At 55.6% G+C, this 22,361-nt stretch overlaps 1 protein-coding gene and 1 long non-coding RNA gene across 3 annotated transcripts in view; one reads left to right on the plus strand and one right to left on the minus strand.

The window, feature by feature from the left end:
- The window catches only part of PODXL2 (podocalyxin like 2), a 55,068-nt gene extending 32,797 nt beyond the window's left edge, over positions 1–22,271 (plus strand). For both annotated transcript variants that reach the window (XM_070463473.1, XM_070463472.1), the window contains 6 exons: positions 11,436–12,151; positions 12,669–12,743; positions 18,999–19,155; positions 19,402–19,463; positions 21,299–21,478; positions 21,901–22,271. In XM_070463473.1, the coding sequence (XP_070319574.1) occupies positions 11,436–12,151; positions 12,669–12,743; positions 18,999–19,155; positions 19,402–19,463; positions 21,299–21,478; positions 21,901–22,113 (1,403 nt within the window). In that variant the 3' untranslated portion in view covers positions 22,114–22,271. The remainder of the gene's footprint in view (positions 1–11,435; positions 12,152–12,668; positions 12,744–18,998; positions 19,156–19,401; positions 19,464–21,298; positions 21,479–21,900) is intronic.
- On the minus strand, positions 20,337–21,303 carry LOC110129680 (uncharacterized). The gene is made up of 2 exons (XR_002311579.2): positions 20,776–21,303; positions 20,337–20,661 (listed from the first exon to the last, which is right to left on the minus strand). It is a non-coding gene; the product is annotated as an uncharacterized lncRNA (long non-coding RNA).
- Positions 22,272–22,361: the final 90 nt, after the last annotated feature.

Consider the following 22,361-nt stretch of genomic DNA (forward strand, 5'->3'; position numbering starts at 1 on the left):
GCTACTCAGGGGACGGTGGTGTTTAGGACACAGTGCTGCTGCGGAGACAGTGGAGTCACGGAGTCTATGGTGCTCCAGGAGGCAGTGGTGTCGGGGGTCAGTGGTGCACAGGGGACAGTTGAGTCCAGGAGACACATTGCTCCAGGAGCTGGTGTATCCAGGAGACTGTGGTGTTGAGGACACTATAGTGTCCAGGAGACAGTGGTGTCCAGGAGATAATGGTGCTCAGAAGACGATGGTGTCCAGAAGACAGTGCTGCAGAGCGGACAGTGGTCTCCAGGAGATGGTGGTGCTCAGGAGCCGGTGGTGCTCAGGAGACGGTGGTGCTCAGGAGACTGTGGTACTCCAGGAGACAGTGGTGTTCCAGGAGACAGTGGTACTCTAGGAGACAGTGGTACTCCAGGAGACAGTGGTGTTCCAGGAGACAGTAGTGCGCAGGAGACAGTGGTGTCCAGACAGTGGTGTTCCAGGAGACGGTAGGGCCCAGAAGTGTATGGTCATCCAAGAGACCGTAGTGTTCTGGAGACAAGGGTGCCCAGGAAACAGCAGTGTCCAACAGAAAGTGGTGCTCCAGCAGACAGTTATGCCCAGGAGAGATATCACTCCAGGAGACGGTAGTATCCAGTAGGGAATGGTGCATAGGAGACAGTGGTGTCCAGGAGACAGTGTTTCTCTAGAAGAAAATGGTGTTGAGAAGTCTCTGGTGTTCCACGCGATGGTGGTGCTCCAGGAGACAATGGACTCAAAAGATGGTGGGGTCCAGGACACAATGGTGCTCTGTAAACATGGTTCCCAGGAGACAGTGGTGCTCCAGGAGATGGTGGGGTTTAGGAGACTGATCCTCCAGGAGAGGATAGTGTCCTGGAGACAGTGGTGCCCAGGAGACGTGGTGTCTAGGAAACAGTGGTGTCTGGGAGACAGTGGTGATCAGGAGACCATGGGGTCTGGGAGACCGTGTTGTTCAGGAGATGGTGGTCTCAACAGACAGTGGCTCCTGGAGATGGCAATGTCCAGGCAACTGTGGTATTCCAGGAGATGGTAGTGTCAAGGAGAGAAAGCTCCATGGGAGACAGTAGCGTCCAGGAGGCAGTGTTGCTCTAGAAGAAACTGGTGTCGAGAAGACGATGGTGTTCCACGAGAGGGTGGCACTCCAGGAGTCTGTGGTGCTCAAGAAACCTTGTAGCTCCAGGAGAGAAAGGACAAAGAAGACAGTGGGGTCCAGCAGATAGGGGGCTCAGGAGACATGGTTTCCAGGAGGCAGTGGTGCTCTAGGAGGCAGTGTTGCTCTAGTAGATGGTGGAGACCAGGAGACTGTCCTTCTCTGGGAGACAGGGTCATCCAAGAGACAAATGGTGCAGAGGAGACAGTAGGGTGTGGATCAGTCATGTGCAGGAAGCAAGTTGCTCTAGGAGACAGTTATGTCCAGGAGACTGCGGTACTGGGAAGATGGTGTTTTCCGGAGACAGCAGTGACCAAGAGATGGTGGTGTCTAGATGACAGTGGTGTCCAGGAGACGATGGTGCTGAGGAGACGGTGGCATCCAGAGGACTACCATACTCCAGGAGATGGTGGTGTCCAGGAGTTGGTGGTGGTCATAAACTGTGGTGTTCAGGAGACCATCGTGTCAATAGTCTCTTATTAATGTTGCTCCTGGAAATGGGGGTGTCCAGAAGACTGTGGTACTCCAGGAGACGGTGGTATTCGGAGACAGTAGTGTTCAGGAGACACTGTTGTTCTAGAAGAAAGTGTTGTGTAGAAGACTGTGGTGTTCCAGGAGGCAGTTATGTTCAGGAGACTATGGTGCTCAGGAAACATTGTTCCAGAGACAGTTGACTCAGGAGACTGTGGGGTCCAGGAGACAGTGGTGTTCAGTAAACTTGAACTCAAGAGACACTGGGGTCCAAAAGACAGTGGTGCCCAGGAGACAGTGCCGTCCTGGAGACCGGTCCTTCAAGAGACAGTGGTGTTTTGGAGACAGTGGTGCCCAGGAGAAAGTGGTGTCTAGGAGCCTGTGGTGCTCCAGGAGATGATTCTGCTCAGGAAGCATTGCTGCTGTGGGAGACACTGGACCCAATAGAGAGTGGGGTCCAGGAGACATAGGGCTGAGTAGGCATGGTACCCAGGTGATGCGATGCTCTGAGACAGTAGTGTCCTGGAGACAATAATATTTCAGGAGAAAGTGATGTCAGGAGACTATGGTACCTCTATGGTGTCCAGAAGACAGTGGTGTTCAGTATGCAGTGATGGTCAGGGATGGTGGTGTGTGGAGGACAGTGGCTCTCCAGGAAGTGGTAGTGTCCAGGAGACGGTGGTGTCGAGGACATGATGGCGTCCAGGAGATTGTGATACTACACGTGGTAGTGTCCAGGACACAGTGGTGTTCAGTAGATGGTGGTGTCAGAGAGACGGTACTCAGGAGAGACTGTTGCTCTGGTTGACAGTGGTGCTTAGGAGAGGGTGAGATTCAGGAGAAAATGGTATTCAGTTGACAGTGCTGCCCTGGAGACAGTGGTGCTCAGAAGACAGTTGTGCTGAGGAAATGATGGTGTCAAGGAGATAGTGCTTCACAGGAGACAGTGGTGTCCAGGAGACAGTGTTGCTCTAGACAGAAGTGGTGTCTAGAAGGCTATGTTGTTCCATGAGATGGTGGTGCTCCAGGAGAATATGATCTTCAAGAGACATTGGGGTCCAAAAGACAGTGGTGCTCAGTAAACATGATTCCCAGGTGACAGTGGTGTGCAGGAGACAGTGATGCTCAAGGGAAAAGTGGTGTCCGGGAAACTCTGGTGCCCCAGGAGACAATGATACTCAGGAAACACTGCCACTCTGGGAGAGAGTGAACTTAGGAGATGGTGGAGACCGGGCCACAGTGGTGCTCCATAGACGTGGTGCCCAGGTGACAGTAATGCTCTAGAGACAGTGGCATCCTGGAGACTGTGGTGTTCTAGGGGAGAGTGGGCCCAGGGGACAGCGGTGTCTAGCAGACTGTGGTCTTCCATGAGATGGTGGTGCTCCAGGAATTGGTGATGTCCAGGAGAGTATGATACTCCAGGAGATGGTGGTATCCAGGAGATCATTGTATCCAGGGGCCAGCGCTATTCAGGAGACAGTGGTGTCAGTAGACATGGTGCTCCTGAAGACGGTGGTGTCCAGGAGACTATAGTGCTCCTGGTCATGGTGGTGCTCAGGAGACAGTGTTGCTGTAGGTGAATGTGGTGTCTGGAAGACTTGGCGTTCAAGGAGATGGTGGTGGTAAGGAGACTGTGGTTCTCCGGAAACGTTGCTGCATGAGAGTGAACTCAGGAGATGGTGGGCTCCAGGAGACAGTGGTGCTCAGTAAACATGGTGCCCAGATTACAATAATACTCGGGAGACAGTGGCGTCCTGCAGACAGTAGTGCACAGAAGACAGTGTTCTGCATGAGACAGTGCTGCTTCAGGAGAAAGTGGTATCTAGGAGACTGTGATGCTCCAGGCAGTGGTAGTGTCCAGGAAACCATGGTGCTTACTAGACAGTGCTGCCTAGGAGACAGTGGTATTCAGGGATGGTGGTTTGGAAGAGATGGTGCTCAAGCACACTGTGGTGCTCAGAAGATGTTGTTGTTTCAGGAGACAGTGGTATTCAGGAGAGACTGTGGTCCAGGAGACAGCAGTACTTAGTACACAATGCTGTCTGGAAGATACTAGTGCTCAGGAAACATTGATGTCCAGGAGACAGTTGTGCTACAGATGAGGGAGGTGTCCAGGAGACAGGTTGCTCTAGGAGATGGTGTTGTCCAGGAGACCATAGTACTCTAGAAGATGATGGTGCTCAGGAGACATCAGTGATCAAGAGAATGTGGTGTCTAGATAAGAGTTGTGCTCCAGGAGATGGTGGTGTCTGGGAGAGGATTTGTTCCGTGGCCAGTAGTGTCTAGGATGGTGCACAGGAGACAGTGGTGTTTAGAAGACTGTGGTACTCCAGGTGATGGTGCTCTCGGAGACTCTTGTGCTCAGGAAACATTGTTGTTTCAGGGGACATTGGTGCTCCAGAGATGGTGGAATCCAGGAGACAGTGGCACTCAGGAGATAGTGGTGTCAAGGAGAGTATGATTCTCCAGTAGACTACAGTGCTCAGATGATTTTGTTGCTCTGGGAGACAGTGGTGCTTAGGAGAAGGTCGGTTCAGGAGATAATGGTGCTCAGTACAGTGGTGCCCAGGAGACAGTGTTCTCCATGAGACAGTGGTGCTCCAGGAGACAGTGGTGCTCGCTAGACTGCTGCCCAGCAGACAGTGGTGCTTAGGAACCTTGGTTTCTAGGAGACAGTGGGTCTCCAGGAGACAGTGGCGTTCAGGAAACCGGGGTGTTGAAGAGGTGGTACTCAAAGTTACTGTGATGCTCAGGAGATAATGTTGCTCTGGTAGACAGTGGTGCGCAGGAGAGGGTGGGGCCTAGGAGCCAGTGGTGCTTCAAGTGACAGTTATGTCCAGTAGAGAAGTTGCTCCAAGAGATGGTGTAGACAGGAGACAGGGATGTCCTAGAGGTAATGGTAACTTAGGAGTTGATGGTGCTCAGGAAACATTGCTGCTCCAAGCGACAACAGACCCAGGAGACAGTGGCGTCTTGGAGACAGTGGTGCTTCATGAGAAAGTGGTGTCTAGGCGACTGTTGTGCTCCAAGAGATGTTGGTGCTCCAGAGACTATGATGCTGTGGAGTCCTGGAGACTGCGTGTAAGAGATGGTGCTGTGTGGGAAACAGGAGTGCTCAAGGAACGGTGGTGTCTGGGAGATGGTGGTATCCAGGAGACAGTGGTGTCCGGGAGACTATGATGGTCCAGCAGATGTTACAGTCCACTGGTCAGCGGTGCTCAGGAGATGGGGTGTCCAGGAGTCAGTGTGCTCAGGAGACTGGTGCTCTGGGAGTCTGTCCATCCGTGAGACGTGTCTGAGGCCGAGTCCCACTCTCTCCCTCTTGCTGTTTTATTGGTTCTCTCGTCCACCTTCGTCTTTCCAGTCCTCTTCCCCTCACTGTTCTCTCCTTCCTCTCCTCCTGCCTGTCTGCTCCCTGTGCCCTGTCCGCCCCCCTTTTTCTCCTACTGATCCCCCCTCCTCCTCCTTTCCTCTGTCCTCCTCTCCCCCTCCTCCTGCTAATCCTCCTCCCCATCTTCGCTCTGCCCCATTCCTTCCCTCTCCTCTTTCTCCGTTGCCGTTTTACCCGTCTCCCTGCAGGACGCCTGCTCTGGCCTCCCTGCGCCTCTCCGCGTGCTGACCCGAGTCCCTCTGGGGGACTCCCGAGTGGGGAACACGCTCCCTTTCCTCCCCCGAGAGCCGCTCACCTGTCCCATGTCCCTGTTGCTCTTTCCTCTTGGAGTTCTGAAACTCTCAGTCTAGATGGCCTGCTCTGCCCCCTGCCTTTTTTCCTCTGGTGGCTAACCTTGTATTGATAGACAACAAGAAAAAGTCCACATACTCTTCAGTTAGATCCTTCATTGTTAATATATTTCTGCATTTGTTTTGTTATGTGTGTGTTTTATAGACATAGTGACAGAGTTCTTCTATAAGCCCTTGACAGTATGTTGCAGACAAAATTCCCATTTGACCCTTAAATACTTCAGTGTGTTTCTAGCAAAGACATTCTCTGGTCACACCACAGTATGTTAATCAGAGTCAGCAAATAGACATTGATACAACCTGTGCCGTGCAAGCAGGGGTGTCCAGCTCTTTGCACCTCTGTGGGCTATAGCCCACCAGGCTCCTCTGTCCACGAGATTTTCCAGGCAAGAATACTGGAGTGGGTTGCCATGCCCCCTTTCAAGGGATCTTTCCAACCCAGGAATCGAACCTGCAACTCCTGTATTGCAGGCAGATTCTTGACCTGCCGAGTCATCAGGGAAGCCTGATACAATACTATTTAACTGCAAAGTGTACTCAGACTTCTCCAGTTTTTCCAGCAACATCCTTAGTAGCACAAGGAAAATAATGAACCCTTTCGGTTCACTGTCTAGTTCAGGATCGCAGACTGCATTTAGTCCTCCTCTGTGTTTTGTTTCTTTTATTCTGGAACACTCAGGCCTCTCATGATTTTGATTTTGATTTTTTTTTTTTTTTTAAGGAGACAGGCCAGTTATTTTGTAGACCCCTTCTCAGGTTTGGTTTGTCTCGTATTTCCCCTTAAGCAGATTCAGGGTGAGTATTTTTGGTGGGAATGTCATACTCGTCTTACCTTCCTCCGTTAATCAGACCCAGTTACTATTGGGCAAAGCTTAGTTTCTTTGCTAGTCTGCACTCACATTTTGATCCAGTGTCACTGCCCTCTTTCCTGGATCCCCTGTTTCTACTCCACCAGGGCCAGGCCCCACAGCGGATCGTGTGTCGCCCCCGTCTCATCTCTGGTCTGGAGTCTGTGTCCTGGCGGGCCTCCCATAAGTCCTCCTTTCTGGTGTGAGAGGCACTTCCCCGGTTCAGGTCACATGCAGTCTTGTCAGTACACCCGGTCCTGTGCTTCCCAGCCCTCTGTCCTGCATCCTGACCCGTCACTCAGGTGCTTACATTCCCCTCGTCCTGGGGAGCACACGTCCACAATACCCCGCTTCCCTGGTGATGTGAATGGTGTGATCATTCCTGTGACGCTGGTCATGGAAGAGCCAGGATTGTGGAGTATTTGTGCTGTCAGTGGTGCCCAGGGCCACCGGTTGAGCCCAGACCACAGACCTGCATGCTGTGTCCTGTCCTTGGTTGACAGATAAGGGAAAGGAGACGTGTGGAGGTTAAGTACCATGTCCACGGCCATACAGGTCATACTCGGTGGAGATGAAATCACACAGTGAAAGGGCAATGAATAATTTCGGATGCTGAGAGGTGGTAAAGGACGAGGAAAAGAGAATTCTGCTGATGTCAAGGACAAGTGAGTGTCAGTGATTCGTCAAGTCACCAGAGAGGAGGGGCTAGAGGAGGCTGGAGGCTTGGTGGGAGATGTCAGTTTGGGAGCCTTTTGTGTTGAGGAAGTAGATAAAGTCTTCAGAAACAGTCAACTCACTGAGAAAGAAGTCCCGAAATGATGAGTCAGGATTGATGGTCTGAAAGGGAGACCTTTAGGGAAAGGGGAGGAGCTGATGCGGCTTGCAGAGGAGACTGCATCATGCTTGGGGGTCTGATCCCTCGTGGGGCTTCCTAGGTGCGGGAGGTGGTGGTGCCCTAGGAGCTTAGCAGGCAGGCTGCACCACTGTCCACTCTGCGGGCTTCGTGTTGGGTGCTGGGGACGCAGAGTGAGGAAGACCACTCTGCTTGCCATGGCAGCTTGAAACCTAGCGAATCCTGTATCTTTCTTGTTTTGGGTAGAAGAGTTGTTTTTAATGCTGCTGGTTCAAGACACATTCTTCACAACTCTCCCCAAAGCTTACTCTCCAGGCTCGAAAGAACCTTAGAAATCCTAGGTCTCGGCATCCTCTCTTGTCACAAGAAAAACTGAAGCCCGGGGCAGCCGAGGGCCCCACCGTTACTTGGACAAGCGTGTCAGCGTTGGGCAGCAGAGGGTGCGTCAGCTCAGGCCTCCCCTTGGGGACACTCTGCCCCGTGGACTCTGCAGGGCCACGCCTCGCTGACCTGCCCCTGTCAGGCCTTGTCCGAGCTGCTGGCTGTTTCCAGCGCCCTTTGCCTCTGATGTCACCGCTTCTGTTAATGGAGTGGCTCCCTCCCTAGTCAGCCCCTCCCCGCGCAGTGCCGACCCTCCTGTGGGCCAGCTGCCCTGCCCTGGGCCGCCTCTTGTGTCCGGCCCTCTCTCATCGTATGTACTAGCATCAGCTCCTTCTCTCCTGAACCGCTGTGACAAGCCCCTGACTCTTTGCTGCTGTCTTTGATCCCCTCCTTCATCTAATTCTTGTGCTTTGCTCTCAGGGTAGAAATGCTGCTGCTGCTGCTGCTAAGTCGCGTCAGTCGTGTCTGACTCTGTGCGACCCCATAGACGGCAGCCCACCAGGCTCCCCGTCCCTGGGATTCTCCAGGCAAGAACACTGGAGTGGGTTGCCATTTCCTTCTCCAGTGCATGAAAGTGAAAAGTGAAAGAGATGTCTCTCAGTCGTGTCCGACTCTTAGCGACCACATGGACAGCAGCCCACCAGGCTCCCCCATCCCTGGGATTTTCCAGGCAAGAACACTGGAGTGGGTTGCCATTTCCTTCTCCAATGCATGAAAGTGAAAAGTGAAAGTGAAGTTGCTCAGTCATGTCTGACTCTTCGCGACCCCATGGACTGCAGCCTACCAGGCTCCTCCATCCATGGGATTTTCCAGGCAAGAGTGCTGGAGTGGGTTGCCATTTCCTTCTCTGGGTAGAAATGAGATCTCACAATTGGAAGCAGTTTTATATGTTTTATGCCCAGGCACCCATCTGACATTCTGTTGTACAGATTCCTGCCAAGTAGTCAACCAGTCCATTTCAATCATGTTTTTGTGTTGCATTTTTGTTTTAAACAGGTCAGTTATAAAATTCATACTTAGATTGAAGTAAGACAGTTCTATTCTTCTCCTTCCTTGATTTGGGACTTCCCAGGTGGTGCTAGTGGTAAAGAACCCACTTGCCAGTGCAGGAGATGTAAGAGACCTGGATTTGATCCCTGGGTCAGAAAGATCCCCTGGAGGAATGCATGGCAACCCACTCCAGTATTCTTGCCTGGAGAATTCCCATGGACAGAGGAGCCTGGCGGGCTATAGTCCATAGGGTCGCAGAGTTGGACACGACTGAGGCGATTTAGCACATGTGCATCCTGGTTTTACAGAGGTAGCTGTCTTTTTGTCTCTGAGGATGTTAATGATCCCTCCTTCAAAGAGCTCCTTTGTGGCTTGGAGTCTCCCTTCTCTCAGAGGACAGCTGCTGGGCTGTCTCAGTCACGTCCTTCCGGAGCCTGGCTTTCCTCCTGTGGCCTGTGCGTCTTGCCTGTCCCTTACCGTCTGTAAAGCGGGGGCTGGACTGGCCCACCTTACGGCCACTGTGGGGTCCTTGCTGCGCTCTGCCTCACCAGCAGGCCTCACCGGGAGCAGGTCAGCTTCCCTACCGAGTGTGCAGGGGTAGATCTTAAATCGCTAAGTCTCTGCTGCTCCAGAGAGCATAGTTAACCAAGTGCGGTGGGTGGATGGTTTTACTTGCTCATTTAAATCTTATAATGGACTTTCGGTGACATTCAGCTTCTAAAAAATAAAATGTTTTTCATGAAAGCAGTCGTTCTTGGAGCCCTCTGGGCCCTTGTTCGCGTTCGAACGCTCGCTCTCCACGCCCGCTGTAAGCTTCTGTCCTGAGATTCAGTTTCACGACAGTCCTCGTAGTTTCTTGATTTCCTGTGTCTTCTTTTTGGATTTCTCGGAGAACTTTTTTCCTTATGTAATTCTCTCCGAATCTGTGGATAGTAAAACCTTTAAGACTTTGTGTGTATGAAAACGTCTTTATTTTGTAATCACATTTAAATGATAGTTTGGTTGGGTATGAAATTCCCAGTTCAAAATAAGCTTCCCTCAGAATTTTGAGCACACTTTTCCTTCTTGCAGTCTAGTGTTGTTGATTAGAAGCTTGATGATAGTTTGATGATAGGCTATTCCTTGTTCCTTTGTAGGTAGCCTGTTTGTTCTCTGAGAGCTGACGTGTCCTGAGAGTGAGGCTAGGTGTGAGCCTGCCACTGTTCCCTGTTCACGTCCCTTCCAGCCTGAGGGTTCCTTCTGTGAGGCCTGGACTTGGGATATTTCTGTCTTGCTGAAGATCACATAAACTAGATACTACCTACACTGATTGCCTTTATCCCTTAGCTTATTTTTCCTTTTGCTTTTGCTCGGACGACTTTTCTTTGACTTTTCTTCAAGCTGTTCTATCAAAATTTCACATACATTGAAATGATTTTTAGTTTCTAAGAACTTTTCTTTTAATTAATTTATATTTTAATTGAAGGATAATTGCTTTACAGAATTTTGTTCTTTTCTGTCAAACCTCAACATGAATCAGCCATAGGTCTACATATATCCCCTCCCTTTTGGCCCTCCCTCCCACCTCCCTGCCATCCCACGCCTCCAGGTTGATGCACACCCCTGTCTGAGTTCCCTGAGCCTCACAGCGTGTTGGCTGTCTAGTTCACACACGGTCATGCACGTCTCCTTGTCACTCTCGGCACACATCTCACCCTCTCTTCCCCTCTCCTCATGTCCATACGTCTGTTCTCTATGTCTGTTTCTCCATTGCTACCCTGCAAATAAATCCAATACCTTTCCTTTTTAAAATACTTGATTTTCTTGTTACCCTGTTCTTACTTTAGGGACACAGTGTGTTTTTATCTTTCTGAGATGCTAACGATAACTTGAAATACTATCTTCTGCTCCCTGAGTTTTGTGTTCAGCGTCCACGGTACTTCTCTCTCCTGATTCTGGTGGTAGGAACTTCCCTCTTCCACTGCTGACTTTTCCTCTTTATGTTGGTTGAGAGGTTATCTGATTATCTGAGCGCATCTGCTTTCCATGCTACCAGAAATTTATCTGTTTTTAGACTTTTATTTTGATGGTGTAAAACAGTTCTCTCTTTTGTCAGAAATCTGGGAGGAGGAGGGGACTGAGCAGCCCAGTCACCCCCATAGACCTTTCCCAGCCCCGGCTCTACAGGGTTTTAGAACTTTGATGTTTATTATTACTTTTAGCTTCCATAAAGTTTCTTTCTTTAGGTAGATAAATTAAGATTTTTAGTTGGAGTTTCAATGTGGGTGATGTTTATTATTCTGAAACAAAGTGGGGCCGCCAATATCTCTTGCTACCTAGATGTAGACTCTGACATTTTGAATGAGTTTCCAAACAAACTGGCCTGTGCTTTTCACATCTCGTTGGGAAGACAGATGTCCCTGTCTCCAGGAGGCCTCCGTTCTTGGGGGCTAGCGGCAAGGAAGCGCTCCTTCCCCACCGGCAGTGGCGCTGAGAGCACTGGAAGGCTTCAGACACCCGGGCTCAGCCTCTGCCGTCTGCTCCACCTGGCATCATGCAGTTCAGAGCAGGAGCGCCAGTCAGGGACGGTGGTCATCACCTGCACTGAGAGGGTCCTCAGACTCACCTGCAAGATGCCCACCCTAGCCCATTAGGAAAGGGGTGAAGGGTTGTGATGGGTTTTCAGGGGGGAGCGCAGATGAGGAGCCAGAGAGACGCAGAGAGCTGGCTGCCTGGGTGGGGCGCAGATGGCTGCCGTCCCGGGTCTGTGGGCCTTGTACACTGGCAGGGTCGTACCACGTCGCTCCCATGAAGGAAATGAGGGCCAGCCTGGGGCTCGTCCCCCAGCCCTGTCCCCTCCAGTCCAGCCTGTTTCCCATGCCCTTCCCACGTGACCCACTGTCCACCAACCTCCCCACCATCCCCCCGAGGCTCTCCTGGTTGTTTTTATCATCTGCTCACCAAATCCATGGACGATGAAGCTCGGGAATGAAATCTCCCTCTCTGTCCACAGATTACGTTTTTCCGGACCTGACTGAGAAGGCGGGTCCCACGGACAACACAGGCCAGAGTCAAGAGACACCGAGTCTCCCTTCCCCGCTGCCCGGGGTGGACCTGGTGGGGCCGCCTTGGCATGTGGCCCCCGGAGAGGAGGAGGAGCAGCTGCTGCCGGTGACCAGACCCCAGGAGGACTCCCGAAGGCAGGCCCCCGGCCTTCCGCCGACGGGCAGCAGCTGGGCCCCGGGGCCCGCTGAGCACCGGTCCGAGGAGTCAGGGGACCAGGCAGCCTCCGGGGGGGAGGCGGGCAGCAGCATGGAGCCCGGTCTGTCCCCGCCCAGGCTCAGCCTGAGCCCGGTGACCCTAAGGGGTCAGGATGCGGCTGGCCGCGGGGCGGGGCCCACGGCACTGCCGGCCGCAGGGCGCGGCGGCGAGTCTGGGGCCCCTCGAGAGCCCGGTGCGCAGGCCGCCGCTGCAGCCGTGGGCTTGGCTGGCTGGCCGGGTGCGGGGCCGTCCCCCGCCTCCTTCCCTCAGACGGCGGCTCCCCGTGGGGCTGAGGGCCCTGGCAGAGACTCCCTGCAGCCCGGAGCCTCCACCTCTCTCCCGCTGGCCCCTGGAGGCACAGAGCTGACACCTTCTTCTGTGACTCTGGGGCAAGATGACCTCAGGCAGGAGCCCCAAGAAGGGTCGGCCGGGGTGGCTCCGTCCAGAAGGCCCTGGGACTCCACGCAGGTAGAGTGACTGTGTGGGGCGGGGGCGGGCGGGCAGCAGATCCTGGGGGCACTGCTCACGGCCCAGCAGCGCGTCCTCTCCACACTGACCCGCGGAGGCTCGGCGCCCACCCCCCAGCCTTCACGCACCCCCACCAGTTCAGGGTCCCCCTGCTTCTCACAGCTGCTGGGGGGCACTCCCGCTCGCCCCCCTCCGCCCCACAGCCCCTCCACGTGTGCTGTCGCCCTGCCCTCCTCCTCACCCCACGAGTCACTCTCACACACCCCCAGCCCACCCCGCCCCAAAAGAAAAGGGGTGGTCCTGGGCAGTCAACCTGGGTGTCTGCCCACAGGTACGCAGTTCGCCCTTGAGAGCACTCCAGTTCCCTCTGCCCTGGAGCCTCTGGGCCGGCACCTCCTGTCCCCGAGACGGCAGGTTGTGAGCTTTGGCTGGGCCGGGGGCTGTCAGTCCTCGCCTGGCCTCGGCCTCCTCGCATCTCCAGGGTTTCCATTCAGACTCCCTCTGTGTCACTGCACAGGTGATCTGCAAAGACTGGAGCAACCTGGCCGGGAAGAGCTACGTCGTCCTGAACATGACCGAGAACCTAGACTGTGTGAGTGCCGGCGGGCGGGCAGCCAGGCCCTGTGGGGGCTGCGGGGGACGAGCTGCTCCCAGCAGCGCCCGAGAAGAGGGTCCCTGGTTTTAAGTCCCTGGGGCTGTTTGCGCTTGCCCCCTCCGTTTGTGGTTTTGTGGACAGTGTCGTGTCTTTGCAGGTTCCTCTTCTCGTGTGTCGTTTTGGTCAGTTTTCCACACGCGTCCTCTCCCGGGTGTCTGCTGGCGTTAGTTTGGAGCTGTTTTCAGGAGGGCCGGTGCAGCCTGCTGTGGGCTTCACTGAGCTGCTCTGGAGGGTGGTCTGGCTGGGCCATTTCATCTGAGCATGTCTTATGTCGGTATCTTTAAGTCCTTCTTCTTGGCTGATTAGGATCTTGGAAAGAGGAACTTTGTCCTACCTGACGGTATGGGGCTGGTCACTGGTGTTCTGGAGCAGGTGCGAGAGGGCTATTTGTCTGTGTCAGGACAAGAGAGGGCTGTGTGTCTGTCAGGACAGGCGTGCCTGACGGGAAGGTCATTCGCTGTGCTCATTTACAGTGTGAGCCTCTCCCACAGTTGGGCCTGCTGTCCTCAGGGTCAGAGACCCTGTGTTTTACCATCATAAAGATGAACTTTCAGTCTTGTGCAGGGAGAAGGGATGTTTGTCAGCTCTACAGTGTTGGGTGGGGGGCAGAGGGGGGTCGCCTAGGGATGCAGTGTTTCTCAAGCAGACTCGGAGAGTCGTCTTGTTCCAGCATTGTCCTGGAGCTCCCGCCTCCCCTCCCACCCTCCCCTCCTGTCCTCCGCTCCCGTCCTCCGCTCCCGTGGTCCCCTCCGTCCTCCCCGAGCTCACCAGCGCTGTGCACCCCGAGGGCTTGGGGAGTGGAAGCATCGGTGTGACTGCATCTCAGCTCTGCCCAGGCTGGCTCAGGACCTGCTCTCTGGGCTTGCTGAATTGGGAAACTGACCGCCATCCGTCCACTTCCGATGCCCAAGCGTGTGGCTTTCGTCTCCTCTGTTGTTTTGTTGTGGCTTTGTCTTTGTGGTTTCAGACCTTAAAAAACAGTCTTCATTCTTCTTTAGTGAATTTGGGGCAGGATGGTGAAAGTACATGCACATATTTAATCTGGAAGTGACCAATGAGATATTCAGTTCTTCCCAGCATCTTTATAAACGGTAGATTTTGACATCATGGGTGTGCTTTAACCCAGGGCAGTTCTTAATCTCACATATGCTCACTTTGTTAACTGGCTAAAATGCATGATGTGAGGGCTGTGGGTCGAGTTTATTCGGTGTCTGAGCACAGGGGCCTGGGAGGCAGCCTCTCGGAGGCCCTGAGGAGCTGCTCGGAGAGGTGGACATCGAGCCAGGATGACGTGAATTTTGGTGAAGGGGCTGCTTGCAGCCGGGGTCTTGGGGGAAGGCTGCTGCTGGCCTCAAGGATCTCACAGTCCGCGACTTTAGTGCTTTGCAGCATGCAGGACAGAGTGGGAATCTGGGGCCAACAGCGTTCTTCCTCAGTATACATGTTGCCTCTCCAGGGCCCAGGTATCCGGAACACAGTGGGCTTCGTCCTGCTTTCCTCTCAGAGGGTTCTGGTATGTCAGCGACGCCAGGGACCAGTGACTTGATCCTTGTGGAACTGAGTGGCGGACAGCCTGCTTTGTCTGCACCCCTGTTTGGCCAGTGAAAGCCTCTTTGAGTTGGCTTCTGAGTCCTTTTGACCAGTCTGTTAATGTTTGAGAGTTTCCCTGCTTTCCTTTCTCTTTTCTTTCATTATCTGACTGCGTCAGGTCCCAGTTGTGGCCTTGTATCACGCGGGCCTATTCAAGCTGTGGAGCGCGGCCTCCAGAGCGCAAGGGCTCAGGAGCTGTGGTGCACGGGCTTAGCTGCTGTGCAGTATTCAGGGTCTTCATTCCCCCCTCCAGGGCTCAACCTCTGCCCTGCACAGGAAGGTGGAATCTGCACCCCTCGACCACCAGGGAGGCCCCTGGTGTCGTTGCTTTCCATGTAGTGGGATGTTCCAGGCTCTTCTTGTATGTTCCCGTCCTCTGACTCAGAATCGGCATTGTCCAAGGAGCCTTCTTGCTGTTTATGGACACGTGGTGCTTAGAGACCACAATGTGGAGCCTTGACACCCTGGAATTGGGGTGTGTGTACTTGGATAATGAAGTCTAAAGTTAATGTCTCTCTTTCTTCCCAAACAATACAAATTAAAATGCTTTCTGTTTTCCCTGGTTTTATCTGCTTTGTTATTCTCATTTAATGTTGGTTCCGTTCAGTCACTGTCATGCCAACTCTGCAGCCCCATGGACTGCAGCACGCCAGGCCTCCCTGCCCATCACCAACTCCCAGAGCTTGCTCAGACTCGTGTCCATCAAGTCAGTGATGCCATCCAGCCATCTCATCCTCTGTCGTCCCCTTCTCCTCCTATCCTCAATCTTTCCCAGCATCAGGGTCTTTTCCAAGGAGTCAGTTCTTTGCATCAGGTGGCCAAAGTATTAGAGCTTCAGCTTCAGCATCAGTCCTTCCAATGAATATTCAGGGTTGATTTTCTTTAGGATGGACTGGTTGGATCTCCTTGCAGTCCAAGGGACTCTCAAGAGTCTTCTCTAACACCACAGTTCAAAAGCATCAATTCTTCTGTGCTCAGCTTTCCTTATAGTCCAACTCTCTCATCCATACATGACTACTGCAAAAACCATACCTTTGACTCGATGGACATTTGTTGGCAAAGTAATGTCTCTGCTTTTTAATACACTGTCTAGTGTATAACTTTTCTTCTGAGGAGCAAGCATCTTTTAGTTTCATGGCTGCAGTCACCATCTGCAGTGATTTTGGAGCCCCCCCCAAAAATAAAGTCTGTCACTGTTTCCACTGTTTACCCATCTATTTGCCATGAAACGATGGGACTGGATGCCATGATCTTAGTTTTCTGAATGTTGAGTTTTAAGCCAGCTTTTTCACTCTCCTCTTTCACTTTCATCAACAGACTCCTCAGTTCCTCTCTACTTTCTGCCATAAGAGTGGTGTCATCTGTATATCTGAGGTTATTGATATGTTTGATATCTACCTAATTAGTCATTATTATGGTAGGATTTTGTTTTATTGCTGTAAAAAAAACCTAGTGTAAAATTTTACCATCTTGATCATTTTTGAGTGTACGGTTGTGTTAAGTATATTCACATTATTGTGGAGCAGAGCTGCAGGACTTTTCTGTCTTGCAAAACTGAAAGCGTCCCCATTAACAGCTCTGTCTCCCCCCGCCAGCCCCCCTTCTGTTTCTGGTTTCTGTGAACCTGGCTGCTCAGGGCCCTTCATGTTAGTGGGTCACACAGGGTTGGTTTTTGCTATGACTTGCTTGTTTCACTGAGCATCGCGTTCTCAAGGTTTATACTGGTTGTAACAGGTGTCAGAACTGCCTTCCTTTTTAAGACTGAGCAGCATTCCAGTGTGTGGAAGGACCACATTTGCTTATCTGTTCATTTGTTGATAGACATGTTTTTGCTGCTGTGGGGAATGCCGCTGTGGACGTGGTGTACAAACGCCTCTTCCAGACCCCCCTTTGGACTGGGTTAGTATACACGCAGGAGTGGGTTGCAGATCATCTTGTGGTGGTATTTGTAACTTTTGGAGGAGCTGCCGTACAGTTTCATGCAGCCGCCGCACCATTTCCCGTCGCCCCAGTCACTGCAGGAGTTGTGGGTAAGCACAGGGCCTGGGCAGCAGCTGGGGCGCTGCTGTGGCCGTTGCGGAGGGTCCCCTGCCCAGGGAGGGCTTGGCAGGGAAGATAGGGCATGCCCGCATCTGTGCTCGGGGGCTTCCTCACGCCTCAGGCTGTAGGGACAGCCGGGGAGGGCGGCCGTCGGGTCGGGGGAGAGAGGCACAGCCTGAGGGCTGCACCGCCTTCACGACTGTTCCTCAGGGAGCCTACGTGTGGACTTGTAACGCCATGAATTCATCCTGCATGCTTCTGAACTTGACAGAGGTAGATTCCTCAAGCGTGGTGTTCTGCTCTGGCTTCTTGTGCTTCGGCTCCTGCTTTCGGGAGCCTGCTGTGTCCTCGCGTGCACTGCCATGCATTCACGCTCCTTCTCTCTTTATCCCTCTGGCTGGTGATGGGCCTTTGAGGAGCTTCCCTTCCAGGCTGCTGTGGGTCTGCCGCTCTGGAGGCTCTGGGGTCTGCACATTGGCGGTGGGCACTGGGCACATTCTGACGGGGGTGCCGTGGGTCACCTTGGCCAGGTGCTCTCCAGCAACTCCCGACGGCGGCCCAGTAGTTTGTTCCTCTGTGGCGCCTGGCGCTCTGGGGCTGCGACTGTCAGCGTTGTTTCCAGTTTAACCATTTCACGGGGCGTGTGGGGTGCTGGCCTCACTTTGTGGTTTACTTTGCATTTCTCTGATGATCACTGCGATTGAATGACTAGTCATACGTGTTTGAGCCTCTTTTCTGTGAAGTACCTCATCAGATCTTTTGCTCATTTAGCGACCGGGCTAGCTGACTTCATTTATTGATGTCTGTCAATCATTTATATATCACGGATATGAAACCCTCATTCTGTGTATATGGTGTGAACATCTCCTACTCTGTGGGCTGCCTTTTGATCCTCTTAATAGAACCCTCTGATAAGTGGAAGTCCTTTTTTTTTTTTAACTTCACCATAAAATAGTCCCACTTACCAACTTTTTTCCTTCGTGGTTAGTAGTTTTGGGTCCAATTTAGAAATCTTTGCCCACTCCAAGGCCACGCTTACTTCTGAAAGCTTTCCATGTAAAATGCACCTGAAATGGACTTTGGTGTGAGTATGACGTATGAGTCCAGGTGTGGTTTTCTTTTCTGTTGGGACATCCAGTTGTCCCCGCACCTGTGGTTGAAAAAGTACTTTTAACCCTCACAGAGAGCCTGCGGTTTTAGGACCAGTGCCCACATTCTCAGATGGGAAACCGAGGCTCACAGAGGAACAGTATTTTGCTAGACATCACAGAGCTGACAAGTGGCCGAACCGAGATTTGAACCCACACGTGATTCTAAAGCCAGAGCTTTGCCCTCAGTTCCCATCTACAGAATACATGGTATGAAATTAGAGCAAGTCATGAGGCCTTCTCGCAGGCGACACTGTGGGTCTAGGGCTTGAGCCAGCCAGACATGTGGACCTCGAACATGTGAGGTGTGCTCAGGTGGTGTGCGACCCTCACACACGAGGGGGCCCAGGACACGCCCCACTTGGGCCCCGTGCACACATGCACACAAGCATATGCGCATGCACACGCCAATGGTCGCAGCCGTTCCAGGGGCTGGGGCTTCCCTCTGGCTCACTCAGGCATCTCCAGGCACCAGCCTCTCGCGGGCGCGGAGCTGAACCAGCTCCTGGGAGGCTGCGCGAGTCTGGGGCTGGTGGGACCACACCTGGATGTGCCATGGCAGCAGGAAGCGCATCATCTTGCAGGCATGACAGCCTCTCCACTTAGCTTGGGCTCCAGCAGAAAGGTTGGGGCCCACACAGGTGGCAGCTCCGAGGCCGGGCGCTTGAGAGAGGCAGGAGCCGGGGGCAGTGACTGCCCGCGTCCCAGAGGGGAGAGGCTGCTGAGGAGCACCACCGGGCCTGGGGAGGGTCTCTCCAGGAGGCTCCATGGGGACAGTGACGGGCTGGGAGCCAGGAGTGAGGTCTCCTGCACATGCTGAGTTTCTGTTTGGTGCCAGCCACTTGTTTTTAAGTTATGTAATTCTCTGTGACAAGGAGAAGGAAACCTAAGCAGGATAAGCAGGACAGGAATGTCAGGTGGGAAGGAAGTCTCCTCGCCCTTGCCCCCGGGCCAGGGCCCTAGTGCTGTGGCCCCTCTGTGAGTCCATCCGCTCCCGCTGCAGCCCGCGAGGACACAGCTGTCCCCCCTGACTCCCCGACTCTGGGCCCTGTCTCTGCAGTGACCGGCGAGGGCCTGGCTGGGGCGGCTGCCTGTCCCTCTCCTCTGGCTTGTCCCAGGTCTCCATCACGTGCCGCACGTGGCCCCTCAGGCCCTGTTTGGGTGCGTCTGTTCCCTGGCTCACCTGCGAGGAGCCCTGGGCAGGCCCTTTGTGTGCCCTCCTGGGGGCGAGAGGCCAGGGCAGGACTAGGTGGACTTGGTTCTTGTGCCCCCGCTGTCCCCTGTGGTCCCTGGGGCTCCCCAAGCAGCCCCTCTGGGCAGCCCCCACCGCCTTTCCCAGGTGGGAGGGGCCCAGCCTAGAAGCAGGGCTCGGGGGGCGCCGCCCCCGGTGAGTGAGACTTCTCTCCGCCCTCAGGAGGTGTTCCGGCGGCACCGGGGGCTGCAGCTTCTGGCCCTGGTGGAGGGCGTGCTGCCTCGCCACGGCCGCGGCCGCCACGGCGCCTGGCACATCTCCCTTAGCAAGCCCAGTGAGAAGGAGCAGCACCTGCTGATGGCGCTCGTGGGCGAGCAGGGTGAGCGGGGCGAGGCTCAGGGCTCGGCGGGGTCTGCTGAGTGGGTCGTGGAGAGAGGGGCAGGGCGGACCCAGTCGGGAGGACCGCAGGCCTGTGTGCTGCATGCAGGTGAGGGGCTGCGGGGGCCCCAGTGCTCCCCCGGGGGCCCATGGGTGGAAGCCGGCGCCGGGGGGTGCAGGTGGGGGCCTGAGGGTCAGGGGCCCAGCAGCGGCAGCCACGGCTGTGCTGACGGTGCCCTGTGCGCAGGGGTGGTGCCCACGCAAGATGTGCTGACCATGCTGGGCGACATCCGCAGGAGTCTCGAGGAGGTAAGAGTGCGGGGTGGTGGAAGCATGGCAGGGTGCGGCCTGATCCAGCCCCCAAGGGGCGTGGAGCCACCCGCAGCCGCCTTGTGAGCCACGTGAGACAGCAGGTGCGGACCCAAGCCACAGAGGGGAGTGGTCAGGAGAGGGCGCGGAGTGGAGGGGGCCTTGGGGGTCTGGGAGGGTGGGTGGTGTTCCCTGTGTGAGCAGTGGAGAAGCACCATATCTGCTCAAGGAATCCTGCAGAGCCTGGTGGGCAGGGAAACACCACACGTTCCCAGAGGCATGGGGGGGTCACCACGCACTCCTGGGGACCTGGGCTGAGGGGACAGGCTGACCGACCCCCCTGCAGCTGCACCTTTACTCACCTCCCCCCTTGAGGACAGCCCGTGTCCTCCAGGCCCTGTCCACTCACTGGCATCCAGGCCCTTATCAGTCCCCTTCATGCCCACGGGCCTGCACTATCCACGGCCCGCCTCCTTATCTCCTGCATGCCAGGCTGGTAAGGGCGGGGCCAGGGAGGCTCCACTGTGGTGTGGGGCTTCTTGATAAGCACAGAGCACTGAGGGCCAGACTCGGTTCTCACTCAGGCTCAGTGCCACCCGGAGCTGTGAGCAGGGAAGAAGCCCCGCTGAGTCCTGCTGGTGCCTGTTTAGAGGAGAGCAGAGAGGAGATGCCCCCACCCCAGGCACAGCCAGGCTCTGCCCAGACGGCCCGTGAGACCGCGTGTCTGCACCACCTGGGGGCGGGGCTGGCTGTGAGCCGTGGGGTTCATGACAGGGCGGGGCTGCTGGGGTCCGCCTTGTGTACGGGCCCTCCTGCCTTTTCCCACCCCCGGATCTGGGTCTTCTGGCTTTACCAGACGCTCTTTCAGATGGATTTGGCTGAAAGGCACACTGGGGCTTTATTGTTGTTTTAGCAAAGAGTACTTTTTAAAATAGCACTTGTTGTTTATTTGGCCCTACTGGGTCTTAGTGGCGGTGCTTGTGATCTCCGAGGTTGATGACTGTGCAGGATCTAGAGCTGTGGCGTGACGTGGGTTTAGTTCCCTGACCAGGGGTGGAACCCGGGCCTCCTGCATTGGGAGCGCTGAGTCTCAGGCACTGGAGCACCAGGAAAGTCCCTGGGCTGGGTCTTTGGAAGTACACAAGTGGGAAGATTTTCACGTGTTCATTGGTGGTGAATTCAGCAGGAAAAACTGAGTCTTGATAATGTAAAAAGTGGAGAAGCACAGGTCCTTCACAGGATGACGAGCTGATTTACGGCACCCCCGCCCCCCGCCCGCCCTGGCACCTGTCATTTGGGGATGGCACCTTACCTTCTCTGCTCCCTGGGCCTGAGACGCTGACTGGAGAGAGTCTGCCCAGCCCAGGGGGTGGGGGCTGGGGCACAGCAGCCGCTTGGCCAGCTCAGTGACACTACTGACCATTCTGGTGGGCAGAGGAGGCTGGGGGGCAGCCCAGGACATGGACACCCACCCCAAGGTGGGAGCTGAGTTTCCGGAGCCTGGTGGGGCAGGTGTGCAGTGGAGAAAGTGCGGAGGCCCCCAGCTGCCCTGTCTGCACCCACGCGGGTGGGGCATTATGGTCTGTGACAGCCAGTTCACGGGCGGCCTCTGGGGATTGGGCACCCCCAGGTGGGTATGGGGCCGGACGTCAACCACAGTTGGGTCAGAGCCACGGCGGGCCTGCGAGAGGAGGCTGGGACCCTCGGGCGAGGGTGGTGGGCTCGGGCAGGGTCCTTTACCAACACAGGTACCAGGCCTGAACCCCAGCCCCATCGGCCCCAGGGCAGCCTGGCACCCCAGGGCCCCAGCTAAGGCGCCGGGCCCCTCCCCCCAGATTGGCATCCAGAGTTACTCCACCACCAGCAGCTGCCAGGCGCGGGCCAGCCCGGCGCGCAGCGACTACGGGACGCTCTTCGTGGTGCTGGTGGTCATCGGCGCCCTCTGCCTGGTCATCATCGCGCTCGGCCTGCTCTACAACTGCTGGCAGCGCCGGCTGCCCAAGCTCAAACACGTGGTGAGCCAGCCAGTGCTGCCGGGCGGCCGGGGCTGCCCGGAGGGAGTGCCCGCAGGTGGGGCATCCAAGGCTGTGGCCTCGTGCGGGGAGGGGGTGACTGCCATGACGCGCCTGTGCCGAGGAAGGCGCCAGCCTCCCTGAGGCGCTGGAGGTGCGGGGCATGGGCCCTGGACCGCAGCCCCTCCCCGGGTGACAGCCCCAGGAGGAGCCCCTTTAGAAGGCGTGGGTGGTGAGAAAGGGGTCCGCTGGTGTCCGGGGGTGGGGGCCTTGGCTGCTGGGTGGGAGGCTCAAGTGGTCATCTTAAAGGGTTAGAGCTGGGGGAGCCGCGGACGAGTGCCTTGCCTCGTCAGGGTCCGCGGGGTCAGGGCCGGGGTGGGGGCACGGGGTCTGGTGCGCTCGCCCAGCGGCCCCTCCCGCCGCAGTCGCATGGCGAGGAGCTGCGCTTCGTGGAGAACGGCTGCCACGACAACCCCACGCTGGACGTGGCCAGCGACAGCCAGTCGGAGATGCAGGAGAAGCAGCCCAGCCTCAACGGCGGCGGCGCCGTCAACGGCCCGGGGGGCTGGAGCGCGCTCATGGGGGGCAAGCGCGACCCCGAGGACTCGGACGTGTTCGAGGAGGACACGCACCTGTGAGGGGCTGTGCCCCGCCCGGCCCTCGGCGCAGGGCCACCCCGCTTTCCCCTGACTCAGGACGCACCTCGGCCCCGGCCCCGTCCCCGCCCCCGTCCGACGCCCCTCGGGGCCACCCCGGGACCCCATTAAAACCGTCCGGAGAGCACGCCGGCCCGCGTCCCCTCGCGACTCGTTCTTGTGCTGGGTGGGGGTGAAGGAGTGGGCGGGTGGGTTGCGGGCGGGGCGGCTGCCTCCCCTCTCGCCCTCCT

The sequence above is a fragment of the Odocoileus virginianus genome, unplaced genomic scaffold (genome assembly GCF_023699985.2).
Source record: "Odocoileus virginianus isolate 20LAN1187 ecotype Illinois unplaced genomic scaffold, Ovbor_1.2 Unplaced_Contig_3, whole genome shotgun sequence".
NCBI classification, from domain to species: Eukaryota; Metazoa; Chordata; class Mammalia; order Artiodactyla; family Cervidae; genus Odocoileus; species Odocoileus virginianus.